The sequence below is a fragment of the Lissotriton helveticus genome, chromosome 6 (assembly GCF_964261635.1).
Source record: "Lissotriton helveticus chromosome 6, aLisHel1.1, whole genome shotgun sequence".
In the NCBI taxonomy this organism is placed as follows: domain Eukaryota; kingdom Metazoa; phylum Chordata; class Amphibia; order Caudata; family Salamandridae; genus Lissotriton; species Lissotriton helveticus.
This window is the reverse complement of record NC_136067.1, coordinates 1,962,909,979-1,962,929,366: the sequence shown is the minus strand read 5'-3', so window position 1 is coordinate 1,962,929,366 and position 19,388 is coordinate 1,962,909,979. Positions and strand designations below refer to the sequence as shown.

The window sequence follows — 19,388 nt, the reverse complement described above, 5'->3', positions numbered from 1 at the left end:
TCCAGCATTTATAGAGGAAAGCTAGTTCGGTCACCGACGATATACCAATTACGCTGAGGCCATGCAATTTGCTGAACAATAAGGATACATAACTAACTAAAGTCGCATCACTATGAGTAGCCTGGAAAACGAGCCAATTGGTGGTACCACTATCTTTGGGGTGGAAAATCCAACCTATCATGAGTTGGACCCTCGGGGTCCACTAAAATGAGCAATTACTTGGGGAAATCAGTAATTCAGAGTCTGATGCAGAAGCAGTCAAAGTTTCGGTTTTAGAGTTTAAAAAAACTAAAATTCGGTAACGATGTATCTGTAAGAGACATAGATTAGTTATAGATTCCTTACCTTTAGAATTACCCCCAGGCGTCAGACTGGATCCAGAGAATTTTTTTGTCAGCAGTACCCCGCGCATCGAAAGGTGGCGTCAGTCTGTTCCGTTGTCGTCGTTGTCGCTGGGATGACGTCGCGGTCGCAGCGATGACATCAGTTGTTTTACATGACATTCCCCACCAGAAGCGCAGAGCTATAGAAGACACTGACCACTGGTGCACAAAACTAGGTCCCAGAAAGGGATTCCCTGACCCTAGAAGTCAGTTTGTAGAACGTGGAGGATGTGTGGGGTGGTAAGGAATCTATAACTAAACTATGTCTCTTACAGATATAGCGTTACCGAACATAAGTAACTTGTTCATCTGAAAGAGACAATTAGTTATAGATTCCTTACCTTTAGAATAGATACCCCAGCTATACCAACCCCCTAGGTGGGTCTGCAAACCAAGTTCACACCAGAAACTCCTGGAGAACAGAACGGCTAAAGAAGCAGTCTCTCCGGGCTTGGCTGTCCAGCCAATAGTGTTTTGTGAACGTGTGCAGAGTTGCCCACGTAGCTGCCTGACAGATGTCATTGAGGGGGACTCCTCGTCACAAAGCAGTGGTAGCTGCCGTCGCCCGATGTGGAATGGGCAAGCAATCCCACTGGAGACTCTTTCTATGCCAAAGAGTAGCCAGCTTTAATGCTCAAAACGACCCACCTAGAGATGGTCCGTTTGTGAACGGCCTGACCCTTTTTGGCACCCACGTAGCCACCAAAGAGCTGGTCAACCACCTGGAATTGCTTGGTGCAATCCAAATAAAAGGAAAACGCATGTTTTGGAGGCAGACGGTGGAGCCTCTCTCCCCCCTTAGAAGGATGTGGAGGTGGAAAGAAGGTGGGCAAAGTGATGGTTTGACCAACGTGGAAAGAAGTAACCACTTCAGGAAGAAAAGAGGGTCGAGTTCGAAGGACAACCTTGTCCGAATGAACAGCCAGAAACAGAGGTTTGGAAGAAAGAGCCTGGAGCTCACTCACTCTGCGAACAGAAGTGATGGCAACCAGAAAGGCAGTTTTCAAAGTGAGAAGTCTGAGAGGACAGTTCTGTAGCGGCTCAAAGGGAGTGCACATAAGAAAAGTAAAAACCAAATTCAAGTCCCAGTGAGGCATTACGACGGGAATAGGAGGAAAAAGAGGAGTAATGTCCTTAAGAAAACGATTTACAAAAGTAGACTTGAAGAGAAGGCTGATCAGGAAGCCTAAGACAAGCTGAAATGGCTGAGAGATAGCCCTTATGAGTGCCCACGGCAGAGTCCTGCTGGACGAAACAAAGGAGGAACAAGAGAACCTCAGAAGGGGCGGAAGATAAGGGATCCACAGCCTTTGCTACGCACCATGCAACAAATTTGTTCCATCTGCAAGCGTATACCGTCTTAGTGGAGGGATGCCTGGCTGCCAAGATAACACCACAGACTTCAGGAGACATGTCGAAGACCGTCAACTGTTGCCGCTCAATCTCCACGCAAGGAGGTGGAGGTTGGACAGGTTCGGGTGGAGGACCATCCCTTGCTGCTGCGAAAGAAGATCCTCCTGAAGAGGCAGTCTGATCGGAGGATCGATGGCCATGTGTAACAGCTAGGGAAACCAGACTCTTCGCGCCCAGTCTGCAGCCACAAGAATGACTTGGGACCGATCGCGCTTAATCTTCTTCAGTACTTTGGGCAGCAGTGGTATAGGAGGAAAGGTGTATAGAAGACCGCAACTCCACTCACGACCCAGAATTTCTGACATTGCGCATTCTCTTTGGTGGCAAATACTCTAACCAAGGCTCTCGCCATTGCCGAAAGAGATCTTGCACCACCTCAGAGTGAAGATGCCTTTTGTGATCAATCATGCATCAGCGGCTGAGTATGTCCGCCCTGGTGTTCAGTAAACCTGTCAGTTGTTGAAACACCAGAGCTATGCCCTGATGTTCCAGCCATGTCCAGAGACGGAGAGCCTTTTTGACATAGGGTCCATGACCCTGCCCTGTTTTTTACAGTACCACCTTACGGTGGTGTTGTCCTTGAACACCTGCACTACTCTTCCCCGGACAGAAGGTAGGAATGATTTTAGCACAAGATGGACCACCAGGAACTCCAGAAGGTTGATGTGGCGCCCGAACTCCACCGGAGACCAGAGACCTCTGATCTCCATCTCTCCCATGTGGCCGCCGCACTCCAGAAGTGATGCATCGGTCACCACTGTGAACTCCAGTTGGGGAAGAGATCTGAACACAAACGGACAGATTCCCCTGATGGTGTGCCCACTAGCACTTCAGGTCCCACTGCAGAGCCCGCATATGCCTCCTGGCATGATCCACCAGCAGGATGCAGGAGTACCTCAGGCCCAGCAGCCTCAGGGTCATTCCGACCAAAACCCGGAATAGAGGCTGAAATTTCGAAATCATAGCCCGAATATCCCGGGCTCGCTGCTCAGGAGAATAAGCCCGAAACTGCCATGTGTCCAGAACCACTCCAATGAAATGGAGATTCTGAGAGGGAGTCAGGTGTGACTTTGGCACGTTGATAGTGAACCCCAGCGAATGCAGGAGGTCCGCTGTAGTCTGGAGGTGGGAGACGACCCGCCTTCAACAGCCAATCGTGAACACCCGTGGGGCGCTGGTAAGGCCAAAGAGTAGCACAGTAAACTGAAAGTGCTCGTGGCCTACCGTGAATCTCAGGTAGCGCCAGCAGGACGGGAATGTGAAAGTAAGAGTCCTGCAAGTCCTACGCTACCATTCAGTTTCCGGGGTCGAGGGCAGACCGGACCTGAGCTAGCGTCAACATTTTGAACTTCTCTTTTTGGAGGAAGCGGTTGACGTTCCTGAGATCCAATATAGGACACAGGCCTTTGTCCTTCTCTGGCATCGGAAAGTAGTAGGAATATCAACCACGACCTACTTCTGGGGCAGGAACTCGCTCTTGGCCTGTTGGAGAAGGGCCAGATGATCCTCCGACATACGATGGTACTGAGGTGGCATGGCTGGGGCGGTAGTCTCAAGTGGAGGGAGTAGCCCTTTCAGACTATATGCAAAACTCACCTGTCCGAAGTGATGGCGCGCCAGTGGGGAAGGTGATGGCGAATCCTGCCGCACACTGGCGATCGGTGGCCCTGAAAGGTCGAACTAGGAGTGTTTGAAGGCTGCTGCAGAGGGGGCACTGGTGAACTGACCCGCTCGCTGGCCCCAAGACCCACGATGGTGGGTTCCACATCCCCGGCCGCGCAGGGGCTGAGCAGCTTGTGGCAGCCTGTGGCTCTGGGTGGAAAGTGGCGGGACATCCCTTCCCTAGCCACGAAAGGGACAAAAAGCAGACTGCGCAGGGGGGGTGGTGTAGAGGCTCAAGGACTTGGCCGTAGCCCGAGAGTCCTTGAAGCACTCTAGCGCTTTGTCTGCTTTCTCGCCGAACAGGTGAAGTCCATCAAAGGGCATGTCCATCAGGGTAGCCTGGACATCCACGGATAAGCCAGTCAACCTCAGCCAGGCGTAGGGCTACCAACGTTGAAAACGTTCTGCCTAGCGAGTCCGCAGTGTCTAGTCCACATCGTCTGGTAAACTTGGCTGCCTCCCTTCCCTCGGGAGCTGTACAGGAGAGCACGGCCAGGGCCTCCTCCGGGCACTGGGGCAGCACCTGCGCTACCGTGTCCCACACTGAGTGGGTGTACCGGCTCCACTGACATGCGGTGTTTACCGACAGCTGTTCCAAGCTGGAGGAAGAAAGCATCTTCTTCCCAAGATGGTCTAGCTTTTTGGATTCCCTATCAGGTGGGGCTTTAGGGAATGCGCCTTTGGACGTCGAGGCTTGGACCACCAAGCGCTCAGGGATGGGGTGTTGGATGAGGAAAGTGGGGTCGCCCGGAGCCGGGCGGTGGCGTTGGGCAATCATCCTATTTACATGAGCCCCTGTGTTGGGACCACACCAGGTGCCCAAAAGGATGTCAGTAGAGATTAATTGATCGGCAGCAGGGGCTCTGAAGAGCTCGCTGCCGGTTGAAGCACCTCTGTGAGGAGGTTAGTCCTGACTGCCACCGTAGGTAGCTCTAGGTTGAGAGCCTCGGCCGCCCTACGCAACACCACTGCGCAAGAAGCTACCTCTTCCATAGCCACGGTAGGAGGAGACAACATACCTAGGTCTGGTGAGGTATCTAGACCACTGGCTTCCCCTACTTCTCTATCCAGTCCGGTTTATCCAACTGGTCACTTAAAGGGTCTCCAGACCCCTCCATGTCCTCCTCACCCTCCTCTGGTTGCTAATCTGGCCTGAGAGGAACACCAGGGTAGAACATGGGTACAAAAGTACCCACCGGCGCCGGATCCGGCGTCAGTCGGGCTCCGTATCCAAGTCAGGGTAGTGGCCGGGGGTCGACGCCGGTTGGGGACACAACCGACGTCGGCTGCGGACATGGTGCCGGTGGAATTGGCGCCGGGGGAGGTGCTATCAGGTCAACCGGCACCGATCCGGATCCAGGCCTGGATCCAAGGGGACCCCGTGGGCATCAAAGGCCAAGTCCGCAGGGCCCGAAGCGCGCCAGCAGTCAGGCAGCCCAAAGATGGCATGCATCGCTTCGTAAAAGCTTTGAAGCTGGGCAGGGTTCGCTCCAGGTCCCAGAAAACGAGAGAAACTCAGAGCCGACGCTTCACATGCTCCGCAAGCGGAGCCACGGGCGAGCACCATCCGCATCCCTCCCCCTATCAGCCGACGGACGGGGAGAAGTAGAAAAGCGATGATGCTTCCATTTCTTCTTGTGCTTCAACTTACCTGAGGAGTGCGAAGAATTTGAGGACAAGTGGTGGTGACTCCGCAACAGGTCCCTCGACCTCCCGTGCGACGGGGACCTTGAACAGAGCAGACTGCCGTGCCTCAAGAAGCTTTCGGGACCGCTCCTGCAAAGACTTTGGATTCATGAGCACGACTTGGGGTTGGGGTCGGGGTCGTGGCCGCGCTCGAGGCACCACAAGCACACGCGATGCGGAGCCAGCTTTCGGCAGGACCCGCAAGCCTTGAAACTGGGCATTCCTACGTGCACCAGAAGTCGAAGACTCAAAAACCAAAAGTCGCAAAAAGAGCAGTCAAAACGTGATTGGAGGTACCTCTCTCTCTGGGTCTGTGCTGGCTGGCACGGAAAAAGAAAAAGCCGACATCAGCGAGCAAAGGCGGCGTCTAAGTAGCTACTGCAATGTCATCCCAGTGACCGCGACGCTAATGACTAACACCGACGCCACCTTTCGACACGCAGGGGTACCGCTGACGAAAAATTCTCCGGATACAGTCTGACGCTTTGGAGTAATTCTAAAGGTAAGGAATCTATAACTAATTGTCTCTTTCTGATACTGCTGTTACCAGCCTCATCAGAATAAGGAATACACTTGTAATGAGCGCTAAGTGTTTGTGATCAAGTTTGCAGAGAAATATTGAAATCATAAACGGGGCGATGTACTCACCACTTGGCTGATGTCATATCCCCAGGGAAGGAAGAGAAATCCTGTGTTGTATTTTTCCCAGTGAGAGAGTATGAAGGAGAATAAAACCACCCATAGGAGAAAGTAAAGCACGAAGACGCTGACGCCATACTCTCCCCTTCCAAAGATGGAGTAAACAGTCACAACAAAGTATATGCAAGCCCAGCTGTCCAGGCCGTGGTCAAAGAGTTCTCCCAACGGGGTGCTGGAATTTGTCCGCCGAGCTTGTTTACCATCAACACCATCTGTAACCACAAACAAGGAGTTTAGAAAAGGCATTTAAAAAAAATCAATTTGTATTAATAGGATTGAAAATGACACAAAAACATGAGCAAGCAAGGTTTTAATTAACCACCTACAGAATTGCTTTTTATGTTGTTCAACATTTCAAGCTCTAGTAACTACTTCTCTTAATAAGGTTGGCAATGATCACAAGCGTTTTCCTCTTCCTACCCATCATAAATAGGTCCTTTGTACAAAAGAACCTCTCATAACTAGCAATTAGGTGAGTTTAATATCAGGTCCCAAAAAAAACTTAGAACTGTGATCTGAAATAAATACTTCTTAAAAGTACTGAGAGGTTATGTAAAAGGGCACACTAGCTAAAATGATAGGGAATTCCTCATTGAAGTTGCAGAACCACAGAGGAACATTACCTCAGTGTTTAATGTTACTTCCAGAAACAATTACATTTTAATTGTTCCCAAAATATACTAAACCCAGGCTGTTTTTAGTAAACCAACTAATACTTTCAATTACTAAAGCAGGAGTTGAACGCTGCCATGGGGGCCAAAATCCAAACATTGCCAGCTTATGAACAGCATTCTGTCAACTCAACCTCAATGTGGCAGGCATGGTGGTAAAATGGGGTATTACTTGCACGGAGAAGACAAACGTATCCCATAAATCAATCTGCTGTGAACAGTATACCAAACACACCCAGCTTGCTGAGTTGGTGCTAGTAACAGAGCATACACCAGTCTTCAGGTTATCCAGACTTACATTTCACATGGCTGAAGCATTGGGACAAGTTATAACTCTGTTCAAACAAACAAACCAATCTAAGCAAATTAACAATTTCCTTTGCCCTCTCAAGATTGAACTTTTGTGATCTCAGCAATGCGCTTCTTCCTACATACCAAATCAAGGAATTTAAAAAAATCCTAAATAAGATGACTAGAATGTGCCTGAACCTCAGAAAGCTCAAGTTCATTTCTCCCACCCTGAAGCACTTTCCCTGATTGCCCCTAGAGACAAGGCCAATGGTATTACAGGTTCCATAAACAAGACAATCCACAGGTAAGACTCACTTATCCTGCAGAAGCTGGTCACACAATATCACCCAATGAGAAATCGTAATTATGTTTATGCTTCACACCTCGTCCCCAGGGATGTTTTCCTCACACAAATGCCACTAGGGGATCACTCAACACTGCTTTCAGAGGACCAAAGATCAGCTATCACGTGGACCGGGCCCTAATTTCCAATACGATTTCCCATGTCCAGACTTCTGTGGCATATCCTAATAGATTTGGACACCTCATCTTGAAATCTGCTACACCTCGCTGTGTATGGCATCACCCTGATAAGTTTGATTGCATCTGGAATCCAGCACTGAGCTAGTCGACTGTTTCTACCACCACCTAACTCAATGTAATGGCAACAAGGCAACATGTTGGAATTATATAAAGTGCCTTAACCTTTTTTTTTTTAAGTCTTGCAGAACTGCCTACCAGTCAATAATTCTTGAAAAACATGGTAGGAGTAGCACAAATAGGGATTCCTTACCAAAAAAAAAAGCAAGCCATGCACAGAACAGTTAGCAAAAGCAGCACCAAGAACCATTCAGCTGAAGTAGATACCACTGTGTAAATTTACAGTTGATGCGATTTGATGGCACATTTCTTACCAAGAGTGTAGGCAGTAAAGTTCAAGATTCCCACAACGATCCACACCCAGTTGGGAACATGCTGATGGCCTGGAGCTGCAACACAAAATCAGAAACGAAACAAGTAGCCAAAATGAAGGGATCTGATCTTAAAATAACAAAAAAAAGACTTTGCCACTTAACATCTCTGTCCATGAGTAGTGTAGGTCAAGCGACAAGTACTGAATTCTAGCTGTCAAACATCTTAGAGATAAAACGCCACATAACTTTCTGCTAGACACTCCCCCACCCCACCCCCCCAAAGATCACATTTATTTCCGTGCAGTACTTCAATCTGTTTTGATCATGTTTGGTTAATGAGAAAAGCTCAGAATTAACAGAACTGGCAAAAAGAGTATTATTTAAGTAAAGTAAAACAGCAGCATCTCACCGCCCATCAAAGATCACAAATCTGGCTCTCAGCACAACTCTTGCAGTCAACAAGAGGTTAAATAACTTGTCATCTCCATTCATGAGCACATCAAAGAGTACTTTAGTTATGATATTACTGATGTGAAGAACCTACATTTTTGGAGACGGATTGCTGTATATTAAAACCGCCTTCCAGTGGTCTGCTTCAAAAAGAAGAAAAAACAAATGCTCAGATAACTCAATAAACGATGCAACCAAGATGTTAGTGAACTGGAAACATCTCAAATTCGCTTGGATGAGATGCTAGATGTGCCACTCATGCAGCACCCAGCATTTCTGTAGACAACTTACCTCTTACTGTTAGCAAAAGTACAATTTGAGGCAAACGGTGAGCTAAGTGGAGAGGGAGGAGGTAAGCGGAGTTAATTGCTTGAAGCGAAAGACTATCTAGAAGCTCTTTTGGATGAGGACTTTAGGGAAATGTTCTCTATGCCTTAAAATGAGAAGTACGCAAGCACAAGATAGAGGATAGACCCTAACATGATGTCAGGCGCTTGTCTCAAGACAATTGAGAGAACCTAAATGAGGATCAGGTGCTCAAAGCCGGACCTTAAAGAAAGTACACTGACGCAAGAATCATGTTACCGCCAAATGAAGAAACATGGAGAAGAACAAGCCCACTTATATTCAGAGGAAGGGTTCTGAAAAGGAGAAAAATCACGAGCATAATAGGCTTTGTTATGCCTAATACTTTCCGAGCGAGGCAATGGTTTTTTGACATTGCAGGGGTTACTAAAGTGGTCGGGTACTGAATGTGCGTGAGGTAGTCATAAGAACGTATTGTGGGATGAAAGTGTCTACACAAAACGGATTACTTTGCCAACCTAGGCAAAAGATATGAGGTGGAATCACTCTGGGTAAAAGCTTGTTCACAAATTAATGTTTTAAAAAGGAGATATATGTTGCTTTCAAATGCTATAATTTTACTTCTAGCTAAGTCCCTAACAGTCCAAAACAGCGACGGCATCAGAGCCGGATTTAGAATCCGTGTAGCTACTAAAAGTTTAGAAATCATAACAGTGGTGCATGCGAGACAGTGGCTTAATGGCAGAGTTGGGAGCACCACTCAGTGTAGCCATTCTGGTCTGGACTGGAGAAGATTTCTGCACTTCACTTGCACCAGCCCTACCTTAGCTGGCTTGAGGAGCATATATATAAAACAAAGTTTAACACTCATAGAGTATATACTTTAAGCAATGCTATGAAGTTGTGTTTGGGCGGCAGAGCTATAGAAATAGGTGTTCAAGTCACAACATTTACAGACACGGGTTATCCTATACTGAAACAGTTTTATGAGTGAGTAATCTAAATTTCAAAGGTTATGCAGTGACTAACATTTTCTCTTAGATCCTGCAGAGTCATCATCTTTCTCTTGTCCTTTTCTTCAAGTATTTCTTGTATTCTTGATGCACTTATGTCGCAGAACTTTTCTGGCTCCTTTTTCTTGATTGCAGTATCAATTATACAAAATGACTCAAGCCAAAAAAAAGGCACTAAAGGAGGGGAAGTGATCTAGTTCTAGAGTGAAGGGACCAACTTAGAAGAGAAGCGATATCCCCATGGGCTCACGTTTCGAATAAAGTCCTAGGCAACTAAGACCTGTGAGCAGTACGACTAGGAGAAAACTGCCCAGGTCCCACAAGGACTTGCAATCCAGCTTTTGTGGCCCAAACCTCAAGTTTAGCTTTATCACTGTGTCGAGTGCACCTAGGAGAGGGTTGAGACACAGCAACAACTAAAGGACTGTGTCCGCTGACCAATGTGCCCACTGGACTCCCACCTTAAATCAGGTAGTAAGTAAGCGTCAGTGACAGCTCAAGATACTCGCCACCTACTGGTATGGGCTAAAGCAGAAAGCGTTGCATCGGGAGGAGACACTGGACATTTGCAGACTCCCTATTGCCGTAAACTGGGAAACTATAATGCTTGAACTACAAACATACACAATGCTGAGATACATTCGGGTTTGGGAGGCGATAGGACCTGTGAAAACGCACATACGGGAAGATGTAATGCTCATTGCGACTGTGGTGCAGTACCGCTAACAGGTGCGCACGTATTGTCACGACGGCGCAGATCTTAGATTATGCGCAGATTCATTCACACTGATGGATGGATGGGGGGGAAGTGCGGTGAGGGTTGAAAAAGTGCTCCATGTTTGACATGCAAACACTGCATTATGTTTATGTTGTCCCGGTTCGTTATATTCCGCTTTCCCTGTTCCTGGACCATTACTTTGTGGACGTTTACTAAAATTGCTATTAAAGTGTACCTGGATGCTTAAAAATTGAAATTACCTTCTGCAGTTACTGTGATATGCTTCTACTTTCATGTTGCTCACTGTGGCATACTGTTGGACACAGATGCTTGTTGATATATCTTCTTCTTCTCTGTTCCACTTTACGCTTTCCATCAATGCTACTTGCCCCCTATGTTTGGGCCAGCAAGCATATTATGCTTTACGAGTCTTTGTTGTTATTCGAAAAATAAAAATTCAATAAAAACAGATTCAAAGATAGTGGCCACCTCCCCCACAGTGTGATCCGGTCACCCTTTCCTGAATGAACTTTAGGCATTCACAGTGTTCACCTTAAAACTTCAGGGGTGTTCTGCTGGCTGAGGCCGGTCACTGAAGATCACTAGTTGTACAACCATCATGCTATGGCCAATGGTTCACATGCTATTCAGTTTGAAGGCCTTGTTGTAACCCAACGCTAAACTAGAAGTTCATCGTGAACGTGATCATATGTTCCAAGATCCAGGCACCCACATAAAGTGGAACATTAGGTTCCAAATGCGAAGTAACAATCTGTCACACTGAATCCTAACACTAGGAATTAACTAATAAAGTTTTTCTTACATTCATAGTAGTTAGTTTTCACATCACGTTACTCACATCTTGAGATTTTCTTTGTTTGCACAGCGTCAATTACCCAACCTGTCCTGCTTCACATCGCAAGGATTTTAGGATATCCTTTACAACAGTAGGACTCTGAAAACAACCCTGAGCTCCTCCCTCACAGTGAGGGGGTTGTAGCCCTTGGCGGGGCTAGGTGTCTCCGCCAAGAGGAGATTCCCAGATGATGAAGCATGCCACCTCGGTGGGTGATGGGATTTCGTATTAATTAAAGGACTCCCCTACTAACAAAAATACTTCTTTTCTATAGTCTCCATTCGCTGGGTCTTCAGCCTGTTAGATCCGAGGATTGTTTGTGTAATACTGGCCTACTGGTTGCCCAGCTTGAGAGTTTTTACAGTATACCTCTACCAACCAGTAGTATCCCTTTTAGCAGTGAAGAATACAGGTCAATTTTGGTTTACTGGATTTTGGACAACCTCTGGAGCAATGGCCACGCCCACTGAGCTGTCTTGTTGAGTCTCCCAGCTGCACAGGTAACTAGGACAAAGGACAGACTATATAAATTTAGATATATTGTTACAAAGCCCTAATAAATTGGCATTGATAACTCTAGTATTAGGCCTCAGGTTACCCGAAAAGAGACAGAACTAAATCACTAATTATTGTTTACAAAGATCAATCAGTGCACTGTAGAAGTCCTCTTTAGCTCTAAAACCTAGCAGTCACTGTTAAAACTTTTAAGCACTACAGCAAACTTTATGGTTGCATGTTTGCATAAAAAGCGCCAAGGTCTTTTGGTTTTCGGAGTTCAGTCGTATTTCAACGGTTCTACCTTTTTTAAGTGTAAATAAAACAGGCAATGGCCATAGCTGATAGTGTCTGTACTATGTGGGATTACTGTGTCAAATTGTGCTCGAGTTTCAGGCCTAAGTACCAGCTACTAAATGAAGCTTTGGCCACTCATCCAAGTTTCCACTGGTTAATAAGGAACACAAAGGAGTCCCTGGCCATCCACCACGAGTGCAACATCATCAACAACTGTAAAGCAACCACAAACACCCACACATACACACACACACTCACTACCATCAACACAAAAAAGTGTTATCATCTTACCAGATGCATAGAAGTCGGGGTCAAAGAAAGCCACGAGGAAGAAGTTGAAGACGAGCAGGAGAAAGCCAGAGAACGTGATCAGGTTTGGAGCCAACCATTTAGGGACAATCTATGCAAGAAAAGGAAACATTAATAATCAGCGATAACACTGTCATTCTCAGACCATAATCCCTTTTCCATTTCAAACTAATGGCACTGGAATCATTCCCTTACCCATCCTAACAATATTTCCAAGAAGTGTCCTCCAGAACCCCATATCTTCTTAAATGTTTCTGCAAGACTTGCAACTGAAAAAACAAAGTGAGATGAAAGCACTAATATTTCAGATTGTGATCTGGCTAGGAAGTCTACAGCAACCCATTCTCATGATGCAGTGACTGGGTGGGTAATACATTCAACAAAGCAATGGAGTTGAAGCCCTTTGGAGCTTTCCTGCCATGCACTTATTCACCTTGAATAACCAAGAGACAAGGTTTATAACTGAACTGAAATCAACAAGCAGCTGGGGTTTCAGAGACAGAACACCCAATGTATCTAGACCCTTTTCTCATATTTAACCCTCCTAGAAGGTCATATGTAACTCATTTAGCCTGATATTAATGTACTTCGAGATGTGTTGTAGTGTTCGCCAGAAGAAAGGTCTCTATTCTTAGTTACCGATGAGTGTCTCTTGGATAACAGACAGCAATTTGAGAAGAGGCCTCCTGAACAGTGGAGCTATGGTGGCTGCTAGGTCAAGAATGCATTTTCTCCAGAATAAATATTGGTTATTTATACAACTACATGTAAGATGATGTAATCATTAATGTTCTGTTCCAATAGGTTTGTAGATATTTAATTGTTCTATATTAGTAATTGAGAGTAAGTGGGAAGAAAAGCCACATTAAATTTGAGAACGGGGATAAAACGGATGCTAGACAATATAATAAAGCGTGTGCATTTGAGCTGAGGAATATTGATGATGCAGGCAGGCCATTCAGTGACATCTCCAGGGTGGGTGGGTGGATGGGTACCACAGGAGTCCTGGGATCAGCACAATGAAGGACCAGAAACAACCTCTCATCAAAGAAAGACATAAAAGGACAATGGCTAAATGCACTCTGATTAATGTAAAAACATTAATGACCACCCTCCCATTCCAAATGAAGGGACGAAAGATGGAATGGAACAGGGAGTTTAAGTGGGCAGAGCTACACATACATCCAAGTTTCTAAAATATTCCAAAATATACTATGCTAGGAAAATTTACTCTGGCTAGTTGATATGCTTGCCGGTTCCTGATATTCTAAGGATCTGAAATTAGAAGGGCTGGACAAAGCAGACAATCATATCATAAGTAATAAAGATGAAAGTTAAGAACTCTGCTCATCTGATAGTGTTACATGCAAAACGTATATACAGAGATAGTACAAAGGGTTTCCAGTGCCAAATGACAGCTTCACAGTGTTTGATCCCCAGCAGTCACAGAACTAAGCTTTAAACCATGTGGTGGGACTGACAACTGCCTAACAAGATGCTACATAACAAAAGCAAATTTGGTACAGATCATGCACCCCCTAACTAAATGTGCCACTCACTCCAGTGGTCTAGCTGAGCGCCCTCTAGTACCTTCCAGGCAGTTAGAGAGACATGGTCAATGGTGAGAACAGTATGCAGAACATCTTAGTAATAAAAGCCAAGGCTTAGCGTTCAACTTCTGCCAGATTAGGTGGGTGTTAACAAAAATCTCTCTAATTTGTGGAGCCGTTACTAAATCCGGAAAAGAATCCCCAAGCCAAATTTCTTCTGCAATAGGGATAAATCAGTTGACAGACTTATGCCAGAAGATTCTCCTCCAAATTAGCACTTCCTTCGAAATGGGTTTCATTACCTCCCAACTCTAAATCAGGTTCTCGGAGTAAATGAAATGAGTACGTAATCACCTTGACATGCATCTGTCCTGAAATAAAATAAAGTGTCTTACCTTCACTATTGAGTTCCAAAATGGGTGCATCACATACAAAGAGAGCGGGTTGGTGTCCACGGCACTATACTAAAAAAAAAAGAGAGGAAAATGTTTTAAGAAATGGAAAGCTGCTAATCAAATACATCTAAAACTGTGATTAAATCTCAAACTACGGGCATACTTGATACAAATTGGTTCCACCACACAAAGGTAACTTACAATTCAATATGGGAGTGTAGCTGCCAGCACGCTTGCACTAACAAGAAAAGGAAACTCAAGAAACAGAAAAACCAATACACTGAAAAAGGATCCGGCAGACAAATGTGTTAAGTGATCTCTTAGCCCATTGGCTAGTACACATCGTTGTAGCTGTTCTATACCATGTACATCCCATGATTATGAGGCTGGCTGATTCAACCTGGAATGAAGGGCATCATCCTGGTCAATGTCGATGCTGTGGCGATCCAGGCAGTCCATATATCATGTTTGTTCATCTATGGAGTAAGCTTCTTAACGCGGTGTGTGAAGCGTCCATCAAAAGGTGCCCATGCGTTGTGCGAGTTGTCAGAGGGGTAAGTACTGCCCACATGCTCAAAGGAGCTGTGCAACCTTAAATGGCATCAAGATTGAGACATGCTCGCTAGGACACTGTTAGCATCAATACCGCTAGGAACCCAGGGTTCATTGTTTTACTTTTGGAGTTATGAACCGGTGCTAGTTGGCCACAGTGCTAAACCATGCACTGTGTAGAAACCCGGCGCAGGCCCTTAAAGTTTAACAACTGTATTTGTACCGTCAGAGAGGGTGCATCACCTCCACGACAGCGCTGCAAGCTCCCTGACTGGAATACGGTCCATTGCTGCCTACATGCTGACGAGGCAGCATGTAAAGTTCACTCTGCAGATGGAGGTCACGTGCTCTTCCAAGCCAGGTACGCCCCCAGCACAGGTCCCCATCTTCAGCCGACTAGCATAAGATATGCATCTGTGAGCAGTTAAACTGCCATGCTGATCAGTGTGTGTAGATTTGATTCAGCCCCTGATTACCCGACTACTAGAACCTAATGATTGAAGTGTGGCCATGGTGGAAAACATTGCTTGGAAGAGAGACAAAGCTGGAGGCAGCTGGAAAATGGTGGCCAGGTTGCATTGGAAATGTTTTCTTGTGGTTTATTCTTTAAAGTTATCCGCTTAGACACATTCTAACCAAGGGACAGCTGTGGCTACTACCAACACTGTGTTAAATAGGTTAACAATATTTAACTGGTGCATCCTTGACAGCGATATCTACTTTAAATGGGTTTCTTCTTTAGCTGCTCAACACTGAGATTGGCTACTTTTAGTGTGTATATTTCTCATTACAATTGCAGAAAGTTATATTTCAGGAAGTTAGTGTTTTAAGACATTTAGGAGCGGGGAAAACATGTCACTTCGATCATGTTGCGTGCCAATTCAGGAGGGGAGGGGGAGGGGGGGTCAGTGGTGCCCTAGGAGGAATGAATGGTACTGAAAGTTTATCTTATTGCATCAAGTGTGGAAAGACAGGTGGTCACTAAATTGCCTGCATACGGGGGTTTATGCGATTTCTGGAACAAGTCAGAACCTCAAGTTAGGGATCCTAACAAAGAATTATAGATAATACTATATACTTCTTGGGGTAATCGGAAGACCACTTTAGGTGAAAGTTGAATACTGGACCTGAAAGGTACTTATGTTTTTTCTCCATTGAGCAGAACATATGACAGGATTGGTAAGCATGTGTCAAGATTTAGAGAACTGTTATCAGGATGCAAGCCAATGGACGTACCTCTTCAATGCTTGAACAAACCAAGTAATAGTACATGCATCAAATAAACATACAGTAGATACTGTTACAAGATAAAGATCCCACCCTGGCTCAAAACACCTTTTGCTCAGATCGGAGAAGAATGGTAGAACTGAGAAAGCAGAAAAGCGAAATAAACAAAGGGCAGTCCTGCAAGTATAGGAAGTGGGGTTACCGGACTTTAGTGCAATGTGAAAACAGAAGGGGTGGAACAAAGGTGTGAGTAGATAAGACTGCAACTTGCTCTATCTCAGGTGATGAGTCCAGGAGATAATGGAAGAATGCAGCAAAGGGGCCGCAATTATCGATATCACTTGTGGTTCTTAAGGAGGCATTTAGAGAATCGTTTAAGAAAAGATTAGATTTAAAGACTGCTGTATTGAGGTACATCTTTATGTGGCTAGGAATGGAATGTCTATTCTGGGCGAGAACATCACAAATATTGTTATACATGAAACTGAGACCAGAAACCAAAAAGACGTATCACTCAGTGGGAAATTGGGCAGGCTTGGTAGCGGTGGAGGAACTACAGCTTGGGGTATTTTGTAGCAGAGGGAGAGTGAAAAGCTTTTGACGCAAAAAAAGAAAAAAAAAGCTGTGAAAAACCATAGGCGAGGCCAGAGGTGCATATGGGGTAAAATGTCAACGGCCAATTCAAATCAGAAATAAAATCAATTGTATTAAGTGTGGGTAAATGAGAAAATCGAGGAACCAGAATGGTTGGCATCCATAGTGGTTAGCCACAAACCAGAATATAAAATGGAAGCGTAGACTTGAGACCTGCATGGGAATATTTGCAACCTGACAAAGTGGTTTACTACCCTCGATGTATTGTCTTCCTGTCACCACATTATGGTGCACCAGTCATTCTGTCACCTAATGTCCTGTATGGGCGAACTTCAGTTTCTGCAATATATACGGCACTGAGCGCAAGCACTTGGCATGGGTTGTATTGTGAATTTGCGATGGATTGCCATGGGTGTGTTCAGAAAGGATTTGAGATTTGCCTTAGCTATGGTTGCTAATTAATTAAAATGGCTAGTGGTGCAATTTATGAAGATTAATACTACACCAACAATTAATATCAAATAACAGATATTTTTGGAGGAGTGTCTTACTTCCACATTGATAACTAATGGCACTCAACTCACTTCTGCCGAAATGCAAGAATGTTGTTTTTCTCTTTAATCACCACACTGTGCTATATAACCCCAAAGCTAGCAGTATTGTTGAACAAGCCAACAGAATGGTTGAGGGAGCCATTGAAGTTGCTGTGACATGGAGAACACTGGCAGAAATGGTATGAGCTATCGCACTACCTACAACCGTGTTACCAAAGAATCAGTTTGTGTTGATGAGAGGCTGCAAACCAGACACTGAAACTGTCCCTGCAAGGATGAAAGAGATGGTATCCGGTGGAAATATTGAGGAGAATGTAAAGAGGAATTCTGAGGACAAATTGAAAACGTGATTGGTTGACAGTCAAACCTGACCATATAAGAGGGGGTAGATTAAATTCCGGGGACCATTTAAAGTTGAAAAGAAAAAAAAATCATGTGATTTTGTAAATGGAGAGAGTTGGAACAAAAAAAATAGACGGATAGCACTTTACAGGCGGGGTGTAGAGAGGAGAGAAATGAAAGGTGACGCGGTTTCCTGTTGATGGCTGGCCATAAGTTAGGTTTGTCTCATTAGGCAGGATTGAGTACTGAGGTTGAAAGTGGGTATTAGTCTGCTGGAACTGTGTACGATTCTCACGGGGACAAGTTGAGGGTATAGGTCTGCAGATTCAAGGCAGGAATGGAGACCACCAGGCTTCTTCCAGGGTTTGTCAAGATCTTTAACTGATTCTTTTCAATACTATTTGGTTCATGTATTATTCTTCGGTTTTCTCCATTTTCCAAGCTTACCTTTTCTCTTGTTGCACTACTTATCTGCCCTCTGGGCTGTACATATAGATGGGAAGGGATGTGTTACGCTTTGGGAACTTTATTTGTCTTTACAATATTCTCTACACTCTATGATTTCCCTTGAGTGAGGACACTCCAGGCCAGCCAGGAGCACTCGACTAGTCTGAAAACAGTGTCTCATTTACACAGACCTAGAAGGGCCTGAATAAATGTATGATTAAATCAATAAAATGCAAAAAAAAAGTGATGCACTGGAGATACCTAACGCACGAGAGTGGACTGTGGACCCAATGTTGAAGTGACTGAACAGCTGCAATTACAAAAGAACACGATGGGTAACTTGCACAAGGGATGAGTTCATAAGTCAGGGGCATGCAGAGATGGAAAATCACAGCATTTCCAACCCAGCTTCTCTGCCTTGGAAAACAGAAACAGAAAATAGAGCATTAAAAGTGTGTGCTGGGACTGATGGAAACCAAATCTGATAATTGTAAGAGGATGAAATAGACAGCGCTAAACAAAAACAAAAAAAAAAAATACAACTTTGCAACTCTTGCAAGCTAACACAACAGTTTCACAGTCATCCCTTGCTGGCTAAAATACATAAGCTATCTATAGTAAACAGGCAGGAGCCTGGTCTTTCTACCAAAGCTCCCTCCAATGGCAACTTGGAAGTATATTGAATAATCAGATTATGCCCGTTTTAGGTATACTATTAACAAACCAGATAATTGTGTACCACAGCATTATAGTCGCCGGCAAGGATCACACGAATCCCTAGAAGGCCCTCTGCCAGTGCTGTGGGCCTGAGCTGAGGGAAAAGGCCTAGGAAGAGGGCGGGGGATTTCACCAACTGGTATTGCAAAAGGTAGAAGGGCTACAAAGCCAATAGATCATTACATCCACTATAATAATAATAAGGCATTTCTTAAGCACACAGCTACCCCAAAAGGGTGTCCCGGCGCGGTCACAGACAGAGAGCGGGCCGCAGCCTGGCTGAAACTAGTCCTGGCGACTAAATAGCCAGGTTTTGAGAGATTCGCGAAACACGGGTTCCGACTAAATTAGGCGCAGGTGAAGGGGCAGTTTGTTCCAACATTGAGTGGCGCTCATCTCAAATGATTTGCCTCCAGATCTGGCTTTTTGGAATCTGGGGGTGACAAGCAGGCGTTGTGTTGGACCATAGAGTTCTGGACTGACCATATGGGCGAAATCTCCTTCTGAGATAAATCGCCCTAGACCTTTGCCTGCTCGAAAGGCCAGTGTAGTTGTCGCAGAAAGGGGGAAATGTGTTGTCTGAGCTTAAAGCAACAGACTAGACAGGCCGCAACATTTTGTACTGTCTGAAGTCTGCGGAGCAATCCTAAGGAGAGACCCATGTATAATCCATTCGCATAGTCCAGATGTGAGGTTATCAGAGCATGGACCACAGTTTTACGGGTAGGATTGGGCAGGTAGTTAATACGTTTTCTAATAGTTTTGATTTTGCCAAAACAGTACGCTGTGACTGTTTGCACCAGCACCCCAAGGGATAGCTGTTTGTCCCATATAACACCCAAATTCT

At 45.3% G+C, this 19,388-nt stretch overlaps 1 protein-coding gene across 1 annotated transcript in view; it reads right to left on the bottom strand.

Moving 5' to 3' along the window:
- Nucleotides 1-19,388, bottom strand: part of SELENOI (selenoprotein I) — a 281,155-nt gene that overhangs the window by 130,084 nt on the left and 131,683 nt on the right. Inside the window, exons 2-5 of the mRNA XM_078649982.1 lie at nucleotides 14,109-14,177; nucleotides 12,146-12,254; nucleotides 7,720-7,794; nucleotides 5,793-6,055 (exon numbers count right to left, since the gene is read on the bottom strand). Coding sequence (XP_078506108.1) covers nucleotides 5,793-6,055; nucleotides 7,720-7,794; nucleotides 12,146-12,254; nucleotides 14,109-14,177 — 516 coding nt within the window. The remainder of the gene's footprint in view (nucleotides 1-5,792; nucleotides 6,056-7,719; nucleotides 7,795-12,145; nucleotides 12,255-14,108; nucleotides 14,178-19,388) is intronic.